Source organism: Nyctibius grandis, chromosome 5, assembly GCF_013368605.1.
Source record: "Nyctibius grandis isolate bNycGra1 chromosome 5, bNycGra1.pri, whole genome shotgun sequence".
Taxonomy (NCBI): Eukaryota; Metazoa; Chordata; class Aves; order Nyctibiiformes; family Nyctibiidae; genus Nyctibius; species Nyctibius grandis.
Genome location: NC_090662.1, coordinates 82,864,956 through 82,886,394, shown reverse-complemented (window position 1 = coordinate 82,886,394; position 21,439 = coordinate 82,864,956). Strand labels below are relative to the sequence as shown.

The following is a 21,439-nucleotide window of genomic DNA, read 5'->3' as shown; positions in this document are numbered from 1 at the left end:
TCTGGGCTTAAACTAATCTATCTGTTACAGCAACAGATAAGCTACAGTTGACGAATCAAAGTACCATGTAGAGGCAGACAGCGTGCCTGCACTTGCTCACTGACAATGGAAAAAGTAGGATGGCCAGATCACGTTTATATTTCCATGTCTGATCACACGAGGGAGAGGAGAAGATCAGCTACTGCTTCGTTGCTTGCATGATATGTACTATTACCAGCGACTCACTCATTCAGTAGCCCAGGCACACGAAGAAACAAAACTCAGCAACAACATTTACAGAGCTGCTTCTAGTTTCCCATTATCACGATAGAGATCTGATTATTTATAGGTAGCTTTCAAAGCCTATTACTAATACTTTGATTAATGAACAAATAATTTTTGCACCAGCTCTTGTCTAACAAGAATGCAGGGCTTGACTTTTCTCGAGTTTTTCACTGGTGTAATTACAATGACTTCAGTGGTGAAACCTCTGACTGATACCGCAGTGAGAGCATGTCACAACAATTCATGAACCAGAAAGTACTCCTAACTATCTCTAAATACATCATGAAGGGAATGTTTCTTTTTAACATTTTGTCCCTATTTTTAGCAGGTACATCAAAACCTGACAACTTACCCTTGTCTGACATGATCCTACAACGTTATTTCTGCCTAGTCATGTGGCACTAACTGTGCCACTCTCAGCTCTTCCCATCCTGTCCCAGCTTGAAACCAACCTTCACTGACTCCTTTGTGTCTAATCACACAGTCAGGGTGGAGTAGGCTTCTCAGATGATGGGAGTACCGATGAGATGCAATGGAAAATTTTTTGAATGACATTGGTTTCTCTTTTGTTGATGAACAAAGAAGATCTAAAATACTAACGCTGTTTTGGACTTCATAACTTCTACATGTTCACAACCCATGCAAATAATTATGTATCAATAAAAAGGCAATTCCTGCACAAAATTTTAATTGAATATGTCCTCCTTTCCCTTCTCTCTCTACAGATGTGTGCTCATCTTTCTAGCCTTTTCTTAGGAGGCTTTTAAACAGTAAAGTTACGGAGCTCAAATGCTTACAGTGTCATTTCTCCAAAGGTACGTGGTTAATACTTAAGTTGGAAATGATTATGCACTTAGTCATAGAATATATAACATCATGTGACTTAGATAACAAATCATGACACACACAGCAAATGATATAAAATATACATAATTTGAATTCTCACAAAACACCTCCATTATCCCTCCATAAACAGATTCTGTCAGGCAAAGGTGAGCTCACAAATTAGACACTTTTTTACAGTTTAAGTGTTGCAACCGCTCTATTCCAACAAGGTACTCTAAATTACCCCGGTGTAAATACGATAAGCCTCTGTCCCATTAAGATCATAGCGAATTAGAGGATTTGAACATATGCCTCTTTGCCTGAGCCTATTCCACTACACTACCTGCATTTTCCCACTTCATCAGGACACTGGCATTCCTACTATTAAAAATGTTGAAACAAGACACTTCCAAAAATCTTCTAGCCCCACATCAGAAAATGGAAATCTGGTAGGTCTTTTCTAACTTCACTTCCTATGACAGTACGATCAAAACCTGACTTAATCGCAAAAAAAGAAAAATCCACTGAAAATAACATATTCGTTACACAAAGAGTAAAAATAAATGAAGTATTACCTTGGCAGGTCCGTTCATCTGTGAGTAGTTTATAGCCTTTCTGGCAGCTGCATTCAAAGCTGCCAACCGTGTTTCGGCAGAAATGGTCACAGCCACCATTGTTGACCAAGCACTCATCAATGTCTGCAAAGAATGAAAGGGAAAAAATTTAGTTCATGACAGCAATTCAGTAGTTCAGGGAAGGAGTATCAGAGTTTACTCAGATCCCCAAGGAGGCTGCTGTCCCTGTTAGGAATCAGGCTGGTCAGATGTATCCCTTCCCAAACCTTCCTCGCAAGGCTTACAAAAGAGCTATGGGCTGAATTGTTCTGGAGACAGAGGTATTTCTCTCAGAACTGGAACCACCAGATGACCCAAGCTGAGGCACTCTGACGTTACAGAACATTCGGGGGAGCTTCTTTGTAGATGTAGTGGTCTGCCTGACAGAAGACTTCAGCCTGTGTGAGACATGAAGCCCTTATGTTATATAGGAACTATCAAAACCCAAGAACACATGAAAAATTGAAACAACAACAAACATGAAGTAAAATATATTTGAATTCTGAAAAAATACTTCCATTAGGCCTACATAAACAAATGTAGGGATACATTTGTTTGGAGTTAGCATTATATGCTGGTTTGTCCATTATGAACACAGTGCCACTGAATATCCTTCTTCATGTGCGTAACTTTTTTGATTTGGTGTAATAGAAGAGCAACTGTGAGTGCAAGTGAAATGTTGCTTCTTCAGTTGTTCTGAAGGCAGAGCATCTATTACCTTTATTTGAAAGCCTTATATGTGTATGGAGGATGGGATCAATGGTTAGTACTTTAAATAATGATTACAAAGCGCATTGATGAACTTGATAAGACCTCTGTTCTAAATTTCAGACTGGTGTTTCTACTTCCTCCACCTTGTATCTTCTCCCAAAGGTGTTGAAGAACTGGAACGACCAGTCCCTTTTTCATCCCATAAAAGCTTGTGCAATAAGTATATAATAGGTCACAGAACCTCATTTGAAATACAGGGCATCTTTCCATCCTCCCCCACTTATAAAACCATGGATTCATGTTTATTTGAAAAAGAAAAAAGTAGGGTTTTTTTTTTTTCAGGAGAAGAACAGTGACAAAAATAGATTTCTTTAGGGATATATACAGTGAAGAAGTAATATGTCATAGAGCCTTGGCTGCCCACTTCTGGAAGTGAAAACAAGATCTTTCAGAAAACTGAGTGGAGAGTGATGTTTCCTACTGAAAAGCTTCTTGCTATAAAAGCTTCGAAACTTTGAGGTAACAGCTGGCCATTTAAAAAGCAAACTCTAGGTGCCAAAAGAGCTATATGTGGAGATGGAAATTTATCAAAGACAGCACGATGCTGGTGCATGAAGGGTGCATTTAAAAATTATTTGAATTTAGGATGACTTTTAGTGGATGTCATTAATTCGTTTATGAAAACACAGGATTACCGACATAGGATAGTAGAATGGCTCTTACCACATTTCTGCATGTAAAATATAAACTGCACCAAGAGGAGTGTGGAGCTAAATCTTGAAATTCTAAAAGCTGAGAGGCAAATTTAGCCCTCTTTTCTAAATGGCACTTTGCTGCATTGACATTGACAGAAATATGCTCAGGAGGACATACTACTCAAATAAGCAAGAACAATGTATATTGTTTTAAAGGTTTGCTTATGAGTTGCATTTGTGGCAAAGAGAAAGCAAATGTGCTCTGAGAGCCTCTGAACTAATACTATTGCTTACTACATTTGTGTCTGGTTCTGCAGAAGAGTGGCTTTTGTATTCAGTCCTATTAAAAGCATGAGGGTAAAAAGGTAGGTAGTAGCTGTGGTGCTATTACACCCTGAGTGCTTTGCACAAAGCCAGCTCAAATCTTTGTGTCTCAGGTAACAAAGCTCTCAAAGTGATCTGAAACCAGGAGTCGTGTTTGTTGTCTATGGTCCTCCAGTTTTGGTGATCAGGCTAGCCAAGAACAGATAACCTTAGGCTCCCAACCTGATAAATCTGGCAAAGAACACACTGAAGGTTGCTCTATATAATGCCATGAGACTGAAGGCAGCAACCCATTGGATTTCAGCTGTGATCACCAGCACAGGTCAAGATCAGCAGTGAAAACAGAAGACTTGTTGGCCCAGTTCCTGCAGGCTGGCATTTCCATTTGTAGAAGTGATTCCTCCCAGTTCCAGTATGTGCAACTGGGACTGTGTTGCAGATCTTGCGATGGATTGCCACAACAGTCCCATCCTTTTGCACAGCACAGGTGTACCTAACTATAGTTTAGCTTGCCCTGACAAAACTGTTGGACAAATGGAATTGTGAATTAAAATTACTAATATATTATGTATCATAAACACACCGAGTAGTCATCCATCATGAAGAAGATCTCTTTTACCTATGATAAGAATAACATGACCTTTGGGCTACTCTGCTGACTGAGACTGCTTGAAGCAGAAATTAGTTGCAGCCTGTCAAACACCATTCTGAAGTAAGGATTGATGTTTTAAACGATGGCCCCTAGATTTCACATGTTAAATTCCAAATTCCAGTCTCACTAACTTTCTTTTCAGGGTCTCTGAAAACCGTAAGGGACAAAAATGAAACCCCCCTGGCCTCAGAGGGTAGATTTGAAGCTGTTAATCATTGTAATTCCACTGACAATGCAGCATATCAGTTTTACACCAGCAATTCTTTGGAATAATCCTGAACCAGGATCTGGGTAAAACCTGGGAGAGTCCACAGGAAAAGAAAGTATTTATTCTTTTCTTCTAGCTGGAAAACATGATGTGGCCTTTTGAAACCAGGACCATCAAAACAGAATAGAGGTCAAAACTGTTAGCTGCAAAAACATTCTAAATAACACAAACAGCGCCAATGTCTCTGCTTTCACTGTATTTCTTTCCACGGCCATAGCGAGACTGACAAGGCATGTAAAAATTATTTCACTCTATGGAGAGCAGTGCATTGCTGCATTTCACTTGAAAGAGAGCAGTATTCAACCGTATCATGTCTAACTGGCTGATAGAAATTGCACCAAGTCTATATCCCCACTATTTTTCTTTCCATAGCTATAAATAAATCATGTTATGGGCCATGTGAAAATAAATGATTCCACTGTGTGAGAAGGTGAGGCCCCATTTATCTTTACCCTGACTGGTACCCAACTTTGTCAAGTGCCTGTTGTGAACTTCACAGAGAGTATGCATGTCTGCCTATCATGTAGGGAAAGAAAACACAGTGGAAACCCATCATGGTATCTCTACTAGCTTTGAAATTACTTAGTCATATCTCCCCATACTATTATTGGGACTGTCTGTAGAGGAGTCATAAACCTGATGTCTTCAAACATCGTTCTCAAGTGGCTCCTTTTCAACTGATGACGCTGGTTGCAGAAGAATGGCTCAAAGTTTCCCTGTTTGAGCTTTCCCTGCTCTGCTTCCCTGTATCCTCAGGAATGAGAAAGTATATAAAGAACTGTATTTCTCCACAGGGGGTTGTATGTAAAATGCCCTGATGATCAGTGTTCAGACACTGTGCTGGTCATTTCAGACTAGGAGGTCTGATGGGTTTTCAGTGCATTAGCAATGAAATCCCAAAGGATTTCTCTTAATGCAGTAAGTCAGTACTGTTAAATGATGCCTTGCTCATACAAGCAGCTGATCTGCTACAAATACCAACTGATGTGCCCAGCACAAATGGGACACATGCAGATATGGAAAATACAGGCCAATGAAAAACCACAGAAGCATTAAAATTTACTAGTCAAAAATGTCAGGTGAAGATATGGCGTTACAGGCAACTAAGCACTCAAACCTCCCATTAGCCCTGAAAATGGTTCATTCCCCTCCCCCCATGCAATTAAAAACAAACAAAAGCAAACATGATTTGCACAAAGGTAGCTAAAACCTTCTTTAAAGTTGTAACATTTGGGGGAAAAAACCAATCATAAATATTAGTTTGGAGATGGAACTCAGCAACACCATCACAAAAGCTGTAGGCCTGTCTGAATCCAGAAAGAAACCCTGGCTCATCTTGCTATTCACAAATAGAGGAGAAGTTCCACTCCAGCTTCTGTGATTCGCTGTCATCTCTATGTGCGTTGTTAAACGCAAGCCCAGGCTTGCAGCAAATCCCATGAGCAAAGGCCTGGCATCAAGACAGACACTGTGGTGAAGTCAAGCACGGCCACTCTCTGGATCTGCTTATGTGACCCTAGAGCCTTGTGGCATTTGCTAGTAAGCCACAGTTTTGGTACACAGATCCAAGTACTCTTTTAAAATGCTCTTTCTTTGTAGTTATTTCACAAAGCTCTCCATATTCTTTTGGACACTCAAAAGCTGATTTCAGAAGAATGGAAGGGGTAATAATTTTAGAAGAAAGAAGGAGGAATAAATAAAATATTTCTGAAGTAAGTGATTATCTTAAGTTTTCTGAGGATCTCAGAATACTGCTCTGAGGGAGGCAGTGGAATCAGCTTTAAATAAAACTTTTCAGCTTTAAATAAAGGAACAGAAACTCAGATGCTTTGTGATAAGTTGCATAGCCACAATTTGACTAGATGAAAAGAAGCAGTCCGTTATTTTTCTTTTCATGTCCTTATGAAGATTAATGGGAACAACTGCTCCTGTTCCACTTGTATCTTTTTAAGCTCTGCTCAGCATAATTCATATTTGGAAGGACCTGGTTCTGATCAGGGGGGGTGTGTGGGCGCATGTGCGCATGTGTGCATATAAACTCACAAAGATTTGCCTTGCTGCACACAAGTCAGAGAACAAATTAAAAAGTAGGGATTTTAGGCAACTTAGAATTTAACATTTCACATAAGCTGCTTAAAGGCAACCGAAAGGGTAATCAACATGCAATCTTCCCTTAGCTGTTGAACAATGATGGATATGGAGATTTCCAAAGTCTCATCACAGGTGGAAGTGAGGCTTCTCCTTTCAATGGCTGAGCAAATATTTGAACTGATTTGTCTGTCTAATCCTTTGCAGATTTAAAATGCTACCTAGCTCCAGGAAAATAATATACCCCCAGATCAACCTAAAATGATTATGGAAACTTCATACCCTTCTTGTTTTTATTAATGACAGCATGTTAGGATTAATAATGCTATTACCAGCAAACAGTGGACTTCAACATAGGCATATTTTCTGCAAAGTGGGCTAGCGTGCTAGTTCTCCTTATTCCCTGCTTTCATAATTTTTCTTTGCTTTTCTTTCCTTCTCTTTTTTCATACTTCTACAAATCACCACTGTCCCCTAAACCTTATAACTAGTGTTGCCTTGTTGACACAGGTATTAGTTCCCTGATGCATGCAGACCACAAAGCACTTTATAAAGCAGCCACAAAACTTTCTAACCCTATATCAGAGGGGGCGAAATAGAGGCACAGACAAACAAACAAACTCATCCACACTTGAATCCAAGCCCAGTGCACAACCCAAGAGACTGCCTTGTTTAGCATGTCAATCAGCACAGGCTTGCACAAAACACGTGTTGTTTTACATGTTTTTCTACATGTTGCTCTACATTACAAATATTACCAAAGCCACCAATACTCAGATTGCAATTATTTTAATATTTGCCAGTCAATTTGCAATAAAACTTGAAATATATTAAGTAACTTGTGATTAATGTAAGCAACCTGTCAGGCTACACTTGCAATGCTATAAATAACATTTTCCACAGTGTCTTAAATAATGCATGCCAGGGATATTTTATTAAGGTATAAAGATAATTTCATATCCTCAGACTCATTGGATTCAGTGCCACTGTGAGAAAATCTAAATCAAAGTACAACTTAGGTTCTGCTGTTCCCTCCAGAAAACATCAAGCTGGCTGTTGTCTGGTAGTTTACAGGGAGTTAGAAGTCCTAGTCCCAGTTTTACAATGGGTTTATCTGGCAGTTTGGGCAAGTTGTAACACTCCTCTGCTTTACTTCACCTGTATAATGGGGTATTGGTAAATATAACTTGGTATTTTCAGGACCAATACTTTAAAATGGATTACTATAATTAAAAAAAGCATTATGAATCAGTGTCATTTACTATGAACATTTTTAAGTCAAATTACAGGTGTTTTTAATTTGTGGTCTGGGCTTCTGAATGGTTTGATACAGCAGCATGTTCCATGCTGGTAGTGTTTTGCCCCAGAAGATTTTGTGAATATGTGCAGAACTGTACAGCCATCTTTACTTTATGAAGTACATGTGTTGTTCCACCACCCTACCTGTCAGTGCATAGCTCATTGCGTCTACCATGCTTTGCATGTTTCAGGGAGGAATAATCCTATTTACGTGGTGTCTTCTACTTGAGGATTTCAAAGGCCAGCATCTTATCAGCTTCATTACATTAAACCTACACAAGACTTCTGCAGGAGAGATAAGTTTAATTAATTCTCCTTTAACAAATGTGAAACTGAGGCAGGTAGGATAGTGTGTAACTTCCCTGCATCAGATAGCTACCAAATGAAATAAGGCATATATTATAGCACCTCTAATTTGAGTTTTGCACTTCAGCGACATCCTCATTTTCCCTCGCACAGTGCTAATTAACTGTAATGTATGATAATCATTACTGAACTAAGTTCCACTAAGTAGCAAATGAACGTTCTCTGTTTAATTAGCTTTATGGCTAGGTTGTGGGGCAAGGCATTTTCCTAATTAACAGAATTAAAACTCGACTGGGCAGACAGGAATGAGTGTAATTAAATTTTAATCTCCCTCATCCTGAAAACAGGCTGCCCACAAAATAGAGAGCTTTGTGTAAATGCTCTTAGAGCATCGAAAGGTTGAGGCAGGTTTCAACACATTTCCCTCATGTCACTTTCTCCATTTTCACCTGTTATCTTTGCAATTTCATGAAGAAACCTGTCCTCCAACCCAGATGGTAATCTGTCACATATGGATTTAGGTGTCAGCTATTCTCCTCCAGGACATATCCACTCTGACATTATCCACCAACCAATCAATGAAAGAGTCTGCCAGGCTGCCAAGAGATCAATCACCTTGTAAAACAAACATTATGTCCTATTATTTTCTTATTACAGTTAATTAGATTTATAAAGCACAAAAAGCTTCGAAAGTGAAAAACTTAGAAATGCTGTCAGAATAGTTTAGGCCCTGATTTCTCATTTGTGAAAGGGAAGGGATTTACTAAATCTAATGTGAAAAGAAAGGCTTCTCATTTAAAATTTTTGCTGAACACTGAATTCTTATTAAACTTAAAAACATGTTAGTGCAATGCTACAAACCCAAACAGTGCAAGCTGTCTTAGGCTGTGACAGCAGAATGTGAAGTGGACTGGAGACATAAAGAAATAGATTGATAGAGTGTTTTCCTGTTTAGGCTGAGCTAAATGCAAAAACTACCCCCCCTCCGCACCCCCCACCAAAAAAAAAGGCAATAGGAATCCCAGAAAATAAAGTTAGTTTTCCTCCTACTGTAACATTTTATCAATCAAAATGCTTTTTTATAAAACACTGGAGAGGGAGAAATAAGCATGCATTTAAGACTCCCATCTGTATTTGAGGACAACAAATTAACATGTCTCTGTTTTACAAAGCATGTGGTAAGTACAGTACATCAGACTCTGGGAAACTCAGATAGTAACAATGACCATGTAAGTATATGGGGACCTGGAGGCTGAGGGTAAAATGGTGGTACAGAATTGTGTAAATACATTGGGCTGACTACTTATCTACCTTAATTAGTCACATAGCCACTATGACCATAATAATTCTATGTGTACTACGTTAGGGTTTTTTCATGACAGAAGTTGCTGAAGATTACACACAATGGCAACAGTAAAGGCGTTAGTTCAGTGTCTCCTAAGGTATAAATTAGACAAAACTGCGGAGCTGACATACCTGGGCATCTTCTCTGTATTAGGTCTCACTAAAGAACAAGGCCTTGCTCTTACAGTATACAATTTTTCCGTGTAATCTCAATGAAGAGCACAGCGGCAAGTGAGCAAGATGTGCACTATTGGACCATGAAACAAGAACCCCTAGACTCAGCATATTAACTCAATTTACCTTTACTCATAGTTGTTTTGATTTTTTCCCTTGGAATTGCTATCATCTGCTCAGGAAAGTTGTGTGCTTATTTCCAAGAATCTCAGTTTACTTCTAAAAACTGTGTTTGATTTAATGAAATAAAATTTAAAAATAAAACTGGTATTAGGGACAGCTGAAGATACTGATGCTCTCTCTAAAATCTCATTGAAACTATGGTAGCTTGCTTATGATAAAGCTACTCCTGCTGAAAAGGACAGCTGAATGCAATTAGCCCATGATAATTTAAATGCCTTGTAGCTGATAATGAATCAAAGAAAATTGGCAGGTGACCAAAAATTAACCCTCCAAAACTTTTTGAAGACATTACTTCAACCAACCAGGGATCAGTTCTGTACCTGGGAAGACAAATACTTCACTGAGAGCAGGATCTAGGCATATAAAAAACAAAACTGTATTTTATGATGAAAAAAGCAATAATAGAAGAATGAAAAAAATACTGTAAGTTTTGAATGTTGGTAGCTATGATTATGTGAGTAGTCAACCCCCAAATTACAGAAAGCACAGCACACTTTTACATAATAAACTGTGGTTGCTGATCCTCAGGGAGCTTTATATTGTTGAATAAATGCAAGGTCTTTTCAACAACTGAAATGCAAAATATGACCCTCCCAAGCATTAATTTAAAGGATTTGGCATTTTCAAAGGGGAGGTTCACTAAGACAAATAACAACTGCAAGTTTCCATGGAACAGGGATATTGCCTAGTCATGAAAAAACCCTAACGTAGTGCACATGAATTTATTTTGTGGGGATAAACGGAACCCTCGGGAGGGAATGAAACTGAATGCGTTACATGGCAGCTGAAGCAAGTCTGCAATTTTTTAATGGAAGATAATCTGTTATATTATATTTGTCTGTCATGAGCAAGTCTACAGCAGACAAATGAATTGTATGTCTTTAACCTAAAAAAAAAAAAGGCAATCCCCTCAAAAATAGGGAAGGGGCAGTGAAAGTTTCACACATATTCTGGAGTAGATAAATTTGCAGCACCAGTTAGAAAGCAGATGTTATCCACAGTTTTATTTCTTGGATTCTGCTCTCCACCCTCTCTTCTTTTTTCTTCTGTCTTCCATTCCATTTTCTTCTGACAAATTTCACCTGTATTGGTATCTCAAATTTGCATTTCCTCTCATTTTTTTAAATCCCATGGGTTTATAATTTCATTTTTCCTCACTGTGGCCTGGAACTTCAATTCTCTCTTAGAAAGTCTGGATCAAATTATGTCTATATATCTAAAATTCACTGTTCTGATGCCCAGTCAACACACATACCCATCAGTCACTGTCCAATTGCTCACTTTTCTGATCCCCTCCCTAGGCTTCTGACCACTTGCAGCCACCTACCACCAAGAGTTTTCTATCTTTTCCTCCCCTAAATCCCACACATTTTCTGCTGGGGACCAACATCTTTCTGTCTCTGCAACATCTCCCCCACTGCCTACGGTTTTACCACCAACTCTGCTGACCCTTCTCCTCTCTCTGTGGCTCCCTCTGCCCCTCAGTCAGATGCTCTGTCATCTTATCACATGCCATATTAACTCTGCACTGACAACAGCCAACTCCCTCTTTTCTTTAAAAAAGTGGGGGAAAAAATAGAATCCTAATTCTGAGTCTTATTAAGCCTTGAAAAAGTTGTTTCCAGGGCAGATGACTACAGCCCCCTCACTGGACATGACACAGAGCTTTCTACTGAGCTGCTGCAGCTGCCTGCCAGATGCTGTTACTATTTTCCTCACATTGGGTTGATATCTGTTCTTCGCCTTGAGACTGGATACAACATCGATGTAATCACATAAAATGACTGTGGCCTCAGCAATAAGGCTATCATAGACAGGCCTTAATGTTTGCTTCTTTAATCCACATTTAGGTAGCTACTTTGAAGATGTTTTTGTAGCTACCTGGGAGCTTGTGCTCTGGTCTGATTTCCTAGTCTTATCCATCTCTTCCAAAACAAGCAGCTCTCTTGATACACTGAACTTGACCATTGGTCTTCCATCAGTTACTCAGTCTTCCCTCTCTCTATCCTGATCTTCATGAGGTTTTTTTTGGATGCAGATGATCTTGCATCTTGCTCAAGTCCTACCAAAATGAAAATAACCTCAAAACTGCCTCTGTTATTTAATATTCCCTTTTGGCTTTAGTCTTCCATTTGTCACTCCTATCAAGTAAATTTAGAAAATTTCCTTTACATCTTCTTGTTTCACCAACTACAAGTCTACCTGTTATCTCTGCAGCATAGTCGATGCATATGGTTGATTCTTATGCCAAAGAATTCGCTGTAGAAGCATTTACTGGGTTGCACAATAACACAATCTTCTCGGCGCTTTCCCAAAGAGATTACAAAGTGTGTGTTCTCAGAAACTCTTGCCAGTACTCAAGCACCGAACAGGACCACTGTTTTCATGACAAAACTCCTCATTTTCCTCTCATTTAATGTTGTTTTAGTTACTTTTTTTCTTTGGTTAGGCAGCTGCATCTATTGTTTCATAGTCCTAAATCACCCGCTGTCTGCCTTTGTTCACCTCTTTGGGGCAAATACCTCTATTTTCTTAATCATATGGGTTTTGTCAGAAGAAGAGGGGTATTAGGAAGGGGAAGAGACAGGGAGGGAGATCCTTTGCTGCTGCTGCAACAGCTACCCAGACAATCTGTTGGCTTCCATAAATCACTTGAGCAGTTTCAGATTTAAACAAATCTGCCTTTACGAAGAAGATATCCGTTTGCTTCCTGAAACGGCATGTGATTTTATGATGCTTTAACTATGCAGAAGCACTGGAAAATGGTCAGTATTTGTTTTTCAGAAGACATTTTAAAGAAAATACAGCTATTTTAATTGAACATTTAATTGCACATTTAATCTGTGCATCACATATATAGAAAATATATATATATTTTTGTTCTTCCTAAAAGCACTAGTCTAGTTACAGGAGGACCCACGTTTTCATTACCATCATCCTTCACATCAGTCTCATGTTCATGAATTTATTTAGGTGCTGACTTCTCATGCAAGGCAAAGACATTCCTCTGTCCATTCTCCATTCTGTGTCATACAATTTAGGCATGTAAACATGTAAGAGGTTTTTGTATTTAATTTTTTTTCTTGGTTTTAGGATAAAAGATGGACCTCAGCCACAAGATTTGTATTTGCCTTGTGTTCGTCATGGAGAGGGCAAAGGTATTTTTTGTTTTGATTCATGGGTATAGTGGCTTGTGATTGTATCTGATCTCTTTTATTTTATGATAGCTCTTTGCTTACATGTACAGAGAAGAAAACTCAAATGGTGTCTGTATTTGAACATGCACTTACTTCTGGTTACAAACACTGGTAAGTTCTTATAGCTTGAAAGCAGAGTCATGTAAGGGGTCTGATGGAAGTAGAGTTGCTCTATAATGAATTATGAAAAGTAGATCTTGATTTGACTATTGGGAAGTTTATTCTTGGTTTAAGTTGATGAGAAGTAGAGAGAAAGACATCAGGGAGAAAGAATGGCTCAAAATAAACCACTTCAGTAAACACTTAAGGGTTGTTAAAAGACAATACATACTTTAATAACTAACTTCTAAAATTCTACTCCCTGACTCCAGACAGCTTGTGAACTGGCTTTGACAAACAGGCTACTGACTGCTGCTGATAAAAATCAAAGAAGTCTGATTCCTCTGGAATAGGATGTTTTTCTGAGGGAGTGACACAGAAGGTAGAAGGAAACCAGAGAGGAACTGGAATTTTGTGCTGCATTGACTTTCACAAGTCAGAGAAACACACGCCTCTTTGCACCACTGTATTAACATCCACTTTTTTCTTATATTTTGTTTCTATTGTTGAGATCAAGAAGAGTCACTTTATTCCTCACTGGTCAGACTCTGAAGGGAAGTGGAATGGGTAATCCAGTTCACATATATTTTCAAGGCAAGTAAAGTGGATACCCTATAGGCTGGGATTAGACTATTTACATGTGCTTGTGGGCATGTTATTGTGATAAGCTATGAGTTCAGAGGGTGCCAGCTGGTCCATGTTATTTCCCAATGCACATACCATTAAGCTTGTGCAAATAGGAGGTAGTTTAGCCATATGATGTAAAACTTCTAATCCCATCAGGAATTATCAAGGCTGATGTTCTTATTTTTCCTTGGGGACACCTATTCTTCTGACCATATTCTAAAAAATGGGACACTGTGGGATTCCTGATAGAAGTAAAACGCACAAGATCGAAAATGAAAGTCGATGACCATGAGAGCTGATGCATAGGAGAGAGGACAGGCATTCTAGTTCGGTATCCATGGCAGGGGCAATATAGGCCTTGGGGATCAAAGGAAGAGTCACAGAAGGTGCAGCCTATACAAAGGCCTGAAGATGACAACCTCAGTTTAAAAAATGAAATAGTAATTTTCATGCTTTTTTTCTGAGGTTCTTGACTTGAAATCCCACAAGCATTCAATTTTCTGAAATGTCTCAGAAATTTTCCCTAAAAAGCCTGAAGTGTATCTGGCCGATCACCTAAAAACCTTGTATCACTTGCCACTCCCAGGAATCATGGTTAAAACGTTCTATCTGCTTAGGTCAGCTTCTTCATAGAGGGTCTAAGCACTCAGTGTATCTCAATCTGTTTCTATTTGCAAAGTTTTGCATTTTTTCCCAGTGGAGATACCAAAATAGTAAATTAAAGCCTACTGAGACTAATCCTGTCTTTCCCTTAGTTACTTTTGACAGACTCTAAACAGCATGCATACTATCGCTCTGGGATATCCCAGAGCAATCCAACCCAGATGATAACTTTATTTATGTGCAGCAGGCAAAGAGAAGCTACTTATTAGCTTAAATGAAAAGCTCCTCTCACTAGTCATCACTGTACCTCTGACTGAGTGGCTAAGGGACCATTTTCCACATGTTACTTTCCAAAGCAAACTATGAATATAAGGTACCTTATCAGCAGAATGTTAACAAAATTTAATGTGCTGTACACCAAATTACTCTAGCATCAAGCAGCAATGGTATGAACCAGTATTAAGAGTACAACTGCTCTATTAATTACACAAATAATCTAAAAGATATGCCACAGAAGTAGATGGCCATTTCAGCTGCTGCAATTATCAAGGGAAATGTAATCAGAAGAAAAGGGAATAAGACAAGCAGGTCTCTGCCCTTTCTGGCTTTGCCAGACGTCCTCTTCAAAAAACCCACTGCTGCTTGTAATCTTGTGACTGACATTTATGCTGACATTTGCTGGTACCGCAGCACTCTGACTGCAGTGGAGGTGATGACTGACAGCAACTTACTTCATTCGAGTTTATTTTTTTCACATCATTTGCATGTATGTTTTCTCCCTTTTTTTTGAGAGAGAACTGGAAAATGCTAATGGCTTATTATGGCTAATGGCTAATAGCTCATAATGCTTATGTTCCTCAAAAACTATATGCATCTAATGTGGAGGACGCCATGTAAGGTAGAGCAGGCACCAATATTCTTTTCACTGTGTGGAGTATCACAGATATCACACTAAAGGATACTGCTAATGGGAGATGCACCGAAAGTAGCCCGTGGATCTGAAGTAAGAGTATTCAGGCAGCTATGAACAGATTTCCCTCTATAAGTAACCTCTAGAAGTTTAAACTCTTGAGGAGATCATTTAAATTCCTTGTAATTTAAAATGCTGATGTATGTGAATGAATTCAACAGGGAACATAATTCCAGCTTTATAGCACAGTATCTTAGTGATTCTAATGCAATATGTTCCTCAAAGTTATGCAGAAGCTACATATCTAAATTCTGTGGCTGTGCACCTTCAAATGAAGTAACACACTTCAGCAAGGAACTTAGGTTACCTTTCAGCATGCTATTTTAGTGATGTCTTCTCTAATGCTTCTTATGCATTCATGAAAAAGTCACGTATACCTTTGGTAAAATGATGGTCTCGCTTAAATGGAAACCTAAGAATTTTCTGTGGCAATCTAAAGGAGGAAAACTTGGCATTTGGGTGACTGCTTTCAAGGAGGTCTCTTTATAGCTAAGGAAGAAAACTAGAACAGTGCCCCCAAAAAAAAAATACAAAAAGTTCATTCACTTGAATTCATTTGTGCCTTTCTTGCATCTGCCTCTCAGGTGAGACAAATCTTAGTTCAGAAGACCTGCTCCAAACATATAGACTTGATTCTAAAGTCATTGAGATACTTGTATGATGTGAAAAGTGTGGTTGTGTATGCCACTTAAGTTCTGTCTGCCTTGGTGTAAACTTGACTGATGCATATATTTTACAGAGATTATCTTGCACAGGGATATATTTTAGTGGCAAAATTTTACTGGCATGTAAAAACAAAAGCCAAGTTGAGTCAGGGATATTAACTAAACAAAACCTGAGTTCATCATAGGTAACTACTCCCACGGCAAAAACTTCCCCATTTAGGCAACCAGTGCAAAAAATACAATGCTCTGAAACTTATCCAATCAATCACAGTCAAACAAAGGTAGTATCATAACTGAAGCAAGCTAATAGTTGATGGACCAGATTAACAACTGCATCTTACTAATAATCAAAAAAAAAAAAAGAACCTGCAACTCCTTCTGGTGTTCCTTTCTAAAAAAAGAGGAAACATTTTCACTTTCATATGAATTTATCGGGACTGACAAGATGCAATTCTAAAAGCTTTAGTCAATTTAATCCAATTTAGAGAAAAAACCTAAACAAAATTTTAAGTAATTTTGACTAATGGAATGATGGAGGAAATCATAACTGTTCACAGATATTCTGTAGCCAGGAAATGAAGCCAAACTGGCCAGCTAAACTGTTCATTGTGAGCTTTTCACTTAGTGTTAGTGTGTTCTGAATGAAAAGAGAGGAAAGCCTTCAACATCTGAGTCATATTCTCATACCAAACTGATGTCAACCATTAATTTTAAACATTTAATTTAATGAAACCTTTCAGTTCGTATTTAACAAAACATGACATATTTCGCTTCATTGAAACTCATTCTGCAACAAATTCTTTCCTCACAGAAACAATTCCATTTTCAAAATTTAATTCACTTCCAGGGTTTCACTTTTTTGTATCAAAAAAAATTTTTAAATTAATTTTCCAGCTGTAATAGGCTGCAATTAAGAAAGATAAAAAAAGAGCAATTACTATGTCAACCTAACAAAGCCAATGCAAAAATTCTCTTTTATTTCAATAAACTTTGATTCGGTCCTTTGACTGAAATTGTTCATTAGTTTCTATGCTCCCACTCTTCTTTTCTAGATTGCTTAATGATAAGGAAGGTTACAGAGTTTAGTTAGTGGACAAACCATTCAATGCTAAGGCATTTCTGATGCTCCCACTGCAGAACAGTCAACTATTTCAGCATGTAAGTGCCACATTTCTTTGCTGCATCTGAATGCAAAAGGATGGGGGCCAGTTTGAAGGAAGTAAGAGAGCACACCACATTGCTGGGTAACCATGACAATGAGACAGCAGGAAGAAGAAATGTTTGCCTAAACAGCATCCAGTCACATAACCCCAGCGTAACACTGCTCTAGTTAAACAATATGCCAGAGGGCTAAGAAGGGCTTACTTAGTGTTACACAGTAAATAAAATGCCCCATCTCTAGGTGGAGATGTGCAAGGACCTTTCTGTCTCCTAAATACACGTCCACAAGATCACCTGGGCTTGGCAAAGATCTATTTGCGCATGTGAATTAATACTGCTGTATTTAGTCACAGCTGGTGGCAGATTATCAATGTAACATCATATTGCTACTAAAACCACTGACATTCTAGCCCAGCTGAGTATCTACCTCCCCAAAATCCCACTGTCAAGCTTACCTGTGAAAATGATGCAAAATAGAAAGCTGGCTAAACAAAATAATACACATCTTGCTATTACAAAACATCTATTGAGGCACTGCAAAGTTAGGTGGTACTTTATAGATGTTTATGGAAAAGCCATATTTGAGATGCGGCTTTTGCTCCATAAACCTTAGAAATCCAGTTATGCTTCTCTTCTCCTGCTTAAAAATGATATTTGCTCTGCCATTTGACTCAAGGAGTTCAGCAAGTGCTACACCGTGCACAGTTCCTCTATGTCTATGTGTACAGTGCTGGGAAGCTACATTATTCTGGGGCACAAGAGTGCCTCAGGGGCACAGTTTCTTTGTTAAATCCCCAAGGCAGAGATGGAGCACATCAGACACACGGTCTTATGTTTTACACCATGCCAGAAGCCTGTGGCCCTTCCTCTTGCTCTAATTCACTTCTTAGAGAACCTACAAAGAAAGCCCCTGTCTCTCTCAGGTGTCTTTTGCAGTCATTCTCAGTCCTTTTCTACTCTAAGGATGAAGAATGCTCCCTTGCTCAGCTTCTCTCCCATCCTTCTGTAGCTGCCCTCAGGTAGACGAGCCCTTTATTGTTTGATCCAGTTTGGCAGCTGGATTTAAGCAATCGTCAGAAATCTGTGCTAAGTCTAATCTAGTCTGACTTCACTCCTTGAACCTTGTAAGTTTTTTGCAAAAAAGTCTCCTGCTTTATCAGCTATTTAAGTTGTATTTAATATAATTAAAATGCTAAATTGATGAATCTTCTCACTGAGGGCAGATTACAGCTGAATGCATGAAAAGGGTACTCAGCAGGAAGGATGCACAGAAACCAACAAGCAAGTGAGCTAGGGACCACAGAACCCCTGATAAGCACAATATAGGGGATATTAAAAAGTGGGTAGGAGGCAATGAGCAATAAGCATCCTGGGCCACTACGTCTTTTAATCCTCCGACTCCCTTTCAGTCTGCATTAGCTGACTTCTGTGGGATGACTTGGTAGGCATTTAAGGAAGTGAACTACACTGTTTTGACACGTGTAGCACAATAATTGACAGCATCAAATGAACTCAGCATCAAGACCACAGACAGCACTTTTGCTCTTATTTCACTACAAGATCAGGTGAGTAGTATATGTAAGGGAGAAAGAATCAGAGATAAAAAAGATTTTTTCAGCTTCCAGAAACCACAACAATCTTCCACTACAGTAGTCTTCCTACGGGCTATGCAGCTACTTGTACATATTCCATATTAAAACTTTCCTCACAACAATTTGTTTTCCTATTTTATTGACATTTGATATAAACCAGACTGCGGTCTCCATTAACAAAAGGAGCTTGATTCTGTGAGGTGCAATGGACTCTCATTTCCCACTGAGCCTGTGGAAGAGGTTAGCATGCAAAACTGCTGAAGGTAGGTCCCTTGTATTACTTGGAAATTGCTTTCTTGCACCCTCCATTCTCTCATACATTGGGAAAGGGACAGGAAAAACACCACAGTTTCATTCCTGACTCAGTTCTGTACTCTGTGATTTGAATCCATCCCAGCTTTTATGACAGAACTATAGAACATGAAATATGATCTTGCAAACAAAGTGTAGAACAATTAGTTACATTTAATATGGTTTATTTGCCATCTTTTGGCAAATAAAGGATGTTTGCATATACTCTTTCTTTAAAAATTGCCTTTCCTTTTGTATGTATACTTGACTTTTTTCTATACTAAACAGTTAATGAAATTCCAAACTACTAAACAAAAACCTGTGAACATTTTTGAGAGTAAACTCTTTTTCCTATTATATGTCTATACAATGCCTAAAACAGACAAGTCCTGATTTTTGAACAGAAGCATCAAGGAATTTTTGCTATTTAGAAACATAATATTTTTATTTATTTCATTAATTTAAAAATAAAAATGTTCTTTAATTTACCTGATTCCCTTGTAAAAAATAAGGAAGAAAAGTGGCAATAGATTTCCATAAAATACCAGTATGGTAAAAGTGCACTATTGAGGAAATCAACTACAAGTGAGCTAGAGTTACAGATTAATAAATTACACAATGTCCACCTCGGAGTACTCGAAAGTTCAGATGTTTCTTTGCGTCTTATTTAAGCCTCTTGAATCTAAGCAACTACATAATTTCAAAGAGTAGCTGCACTATGTAAAATGTCTTAGAGAGGAAGATGCCAAAATGGACTGAAAAATCGTAGACTTTCCAATAAAAACATTCTTTTTGGTCAACATTATTTGCTAATTTCAACCTAAACATATTAATTATTTTGCTCAACCCACAATTGCATTTTTCAGTTAGCATATTAATTATCCCTCCAATTTCTCTCAGCTTTTCTTACATGCCCTGTCTCTCTACTTTCCTTTAATAGATAATGGCATATCTTTCTCCCGTATTTAGAAATATAAACTCTCTTAAAATGATGGTTCTATGAAAAAACCTCACTTGGAGATGCTGTGACACTTGATGGACTTGAAAACTCTGCCCAAGAAAGACAGGATGTGACAGCTGCATGATCCTTGAAGATGCTTTAAAGGGTATCCAATTGCTCTTTTCACACAGATGTAATGATACAGCTAGAGGGAAAAATGAACTGTGTATATAAGAAATTGTAGGCCAGCCAAATCAAAGAGAGTAAAGAGTAAAAAAAACAAAGGAGAAAACTGGAGCTGATCACTCATTTCTTTTGTTTCCTACAGAACTCAGAGGAAAGAATATGTGCACACTGAATTTCCCCACCCCAGCCTTTTCCAGGCTTTACCTATAAGTAAGAGGAGCTGAGAAGGCATCAGTGTCACTCCATCAAAATGCTCACTTTTGCACTCAGAAGATGTAAATCTTAGAGAGCAGTCTTGACTAAGGGCTGCCCGTGAAAGCTACAGAAGAAGCTTCACTGGTCAGTTTAAGTGCAGGAAGCTTTGTGCACAGATCTAAATGGGAAGTTACTTTAGGCTCAGCGAAGCAGAATCTAGCCCAGAAATCTCACAGTGCAATACATTAGATAAATATTATTAATGACAGTTAAATTAAATGCAAACCATATATTTTAGCATTTTATGATGAAGAGTATTTCCTAAAATGTCAGTAAAGGTTAAAAAGAAATGACCTGGTTGGTTTGTTAAACCATGTGAGTTCATTTCCAGTTGCTGCTTATTTTAAGAAAGTAAGAAAGAATCTGCAGCATCATAAAAATACAGATTCTGTCTCTTATATTTTCTTCTCACAAAAAAGGGGAAAAGAAAAAATGTGAAAGAGCTTAGAGCTAGGGTATTTGGTTTGAGGATCAGTTGAATATTTAATTTTGTGTGTAGCACTAATTATAGACTTGATTATTATATAAATATTGTTTCATATTAGTTCTGTGACCAAACTTCTAAATTTAGAATTAATCTTTTTTTTCATGACTCAGTTTCAATAATAAACATTACGATCAAGTCTAGATGTATGTTACAGTATTAAAATGCTTCCTTTTTAAGCACTCGGTGGAATCACTGTTACTGCTCTGCTATGGCTTAGCTAGTCTGCCTGTAAAAATGAAGATTTATTTTTATGTGGCTTGAACTAAAATGACTGATTTTTGATGTGTGCTCACCCTTAACTATTAACATTGTGTGCAATGGCAGCTTAAATGTTTTATTTTCAAATAAACAGGCAAATGGACTGTTATTTCTATAAATACTAACAGGATCATGCCCAAGCACTGGGATTTTTCAGCCTGAAGCAAGAGGAAACCACACATTTTCTGTTTATTTTTGTGGGTTTTACTATTTTAAGTAACATCAAGCCCTGGACTGAAGATATTCTGACATTTCTGGTTACTTTGAAGGAAAAAAGTCCCAATAGTTTCTCAGCAAGTTAGGTCAACTTATGCTAAATCACTGAGTGATAAAAAAGTATTCTCTGTGACAACAATATATG

The 21,439-nt window shown here is 38.2% G+C and overlaps 1 protein-coding gene across 1 annotated transcript in view; it reads right to left on the bottom strand.

Annotated features, from left to right (window-relative positions):
- SCUBE1 (signal peptide, CUB domain and EGF like domain containing 1) overlaps positions 1 to 21,439 on the bottom strand; it is a 220,210-nt gene that overhangs the window by 52,416 nt on the left and 146,355 nt on the right. Inside the window, exon 9 of the mRNA XM_068401065.1 lies at positions 1,665 to 1,787. Within this exon, the coding sequence (XP_068257166.1) occupies positions 1,665 to 1,787 (123 nt within the window). The remainder of the gene's footprint in view (positions 1 to 1,664; positions 1,788 to 21,439) is intronic.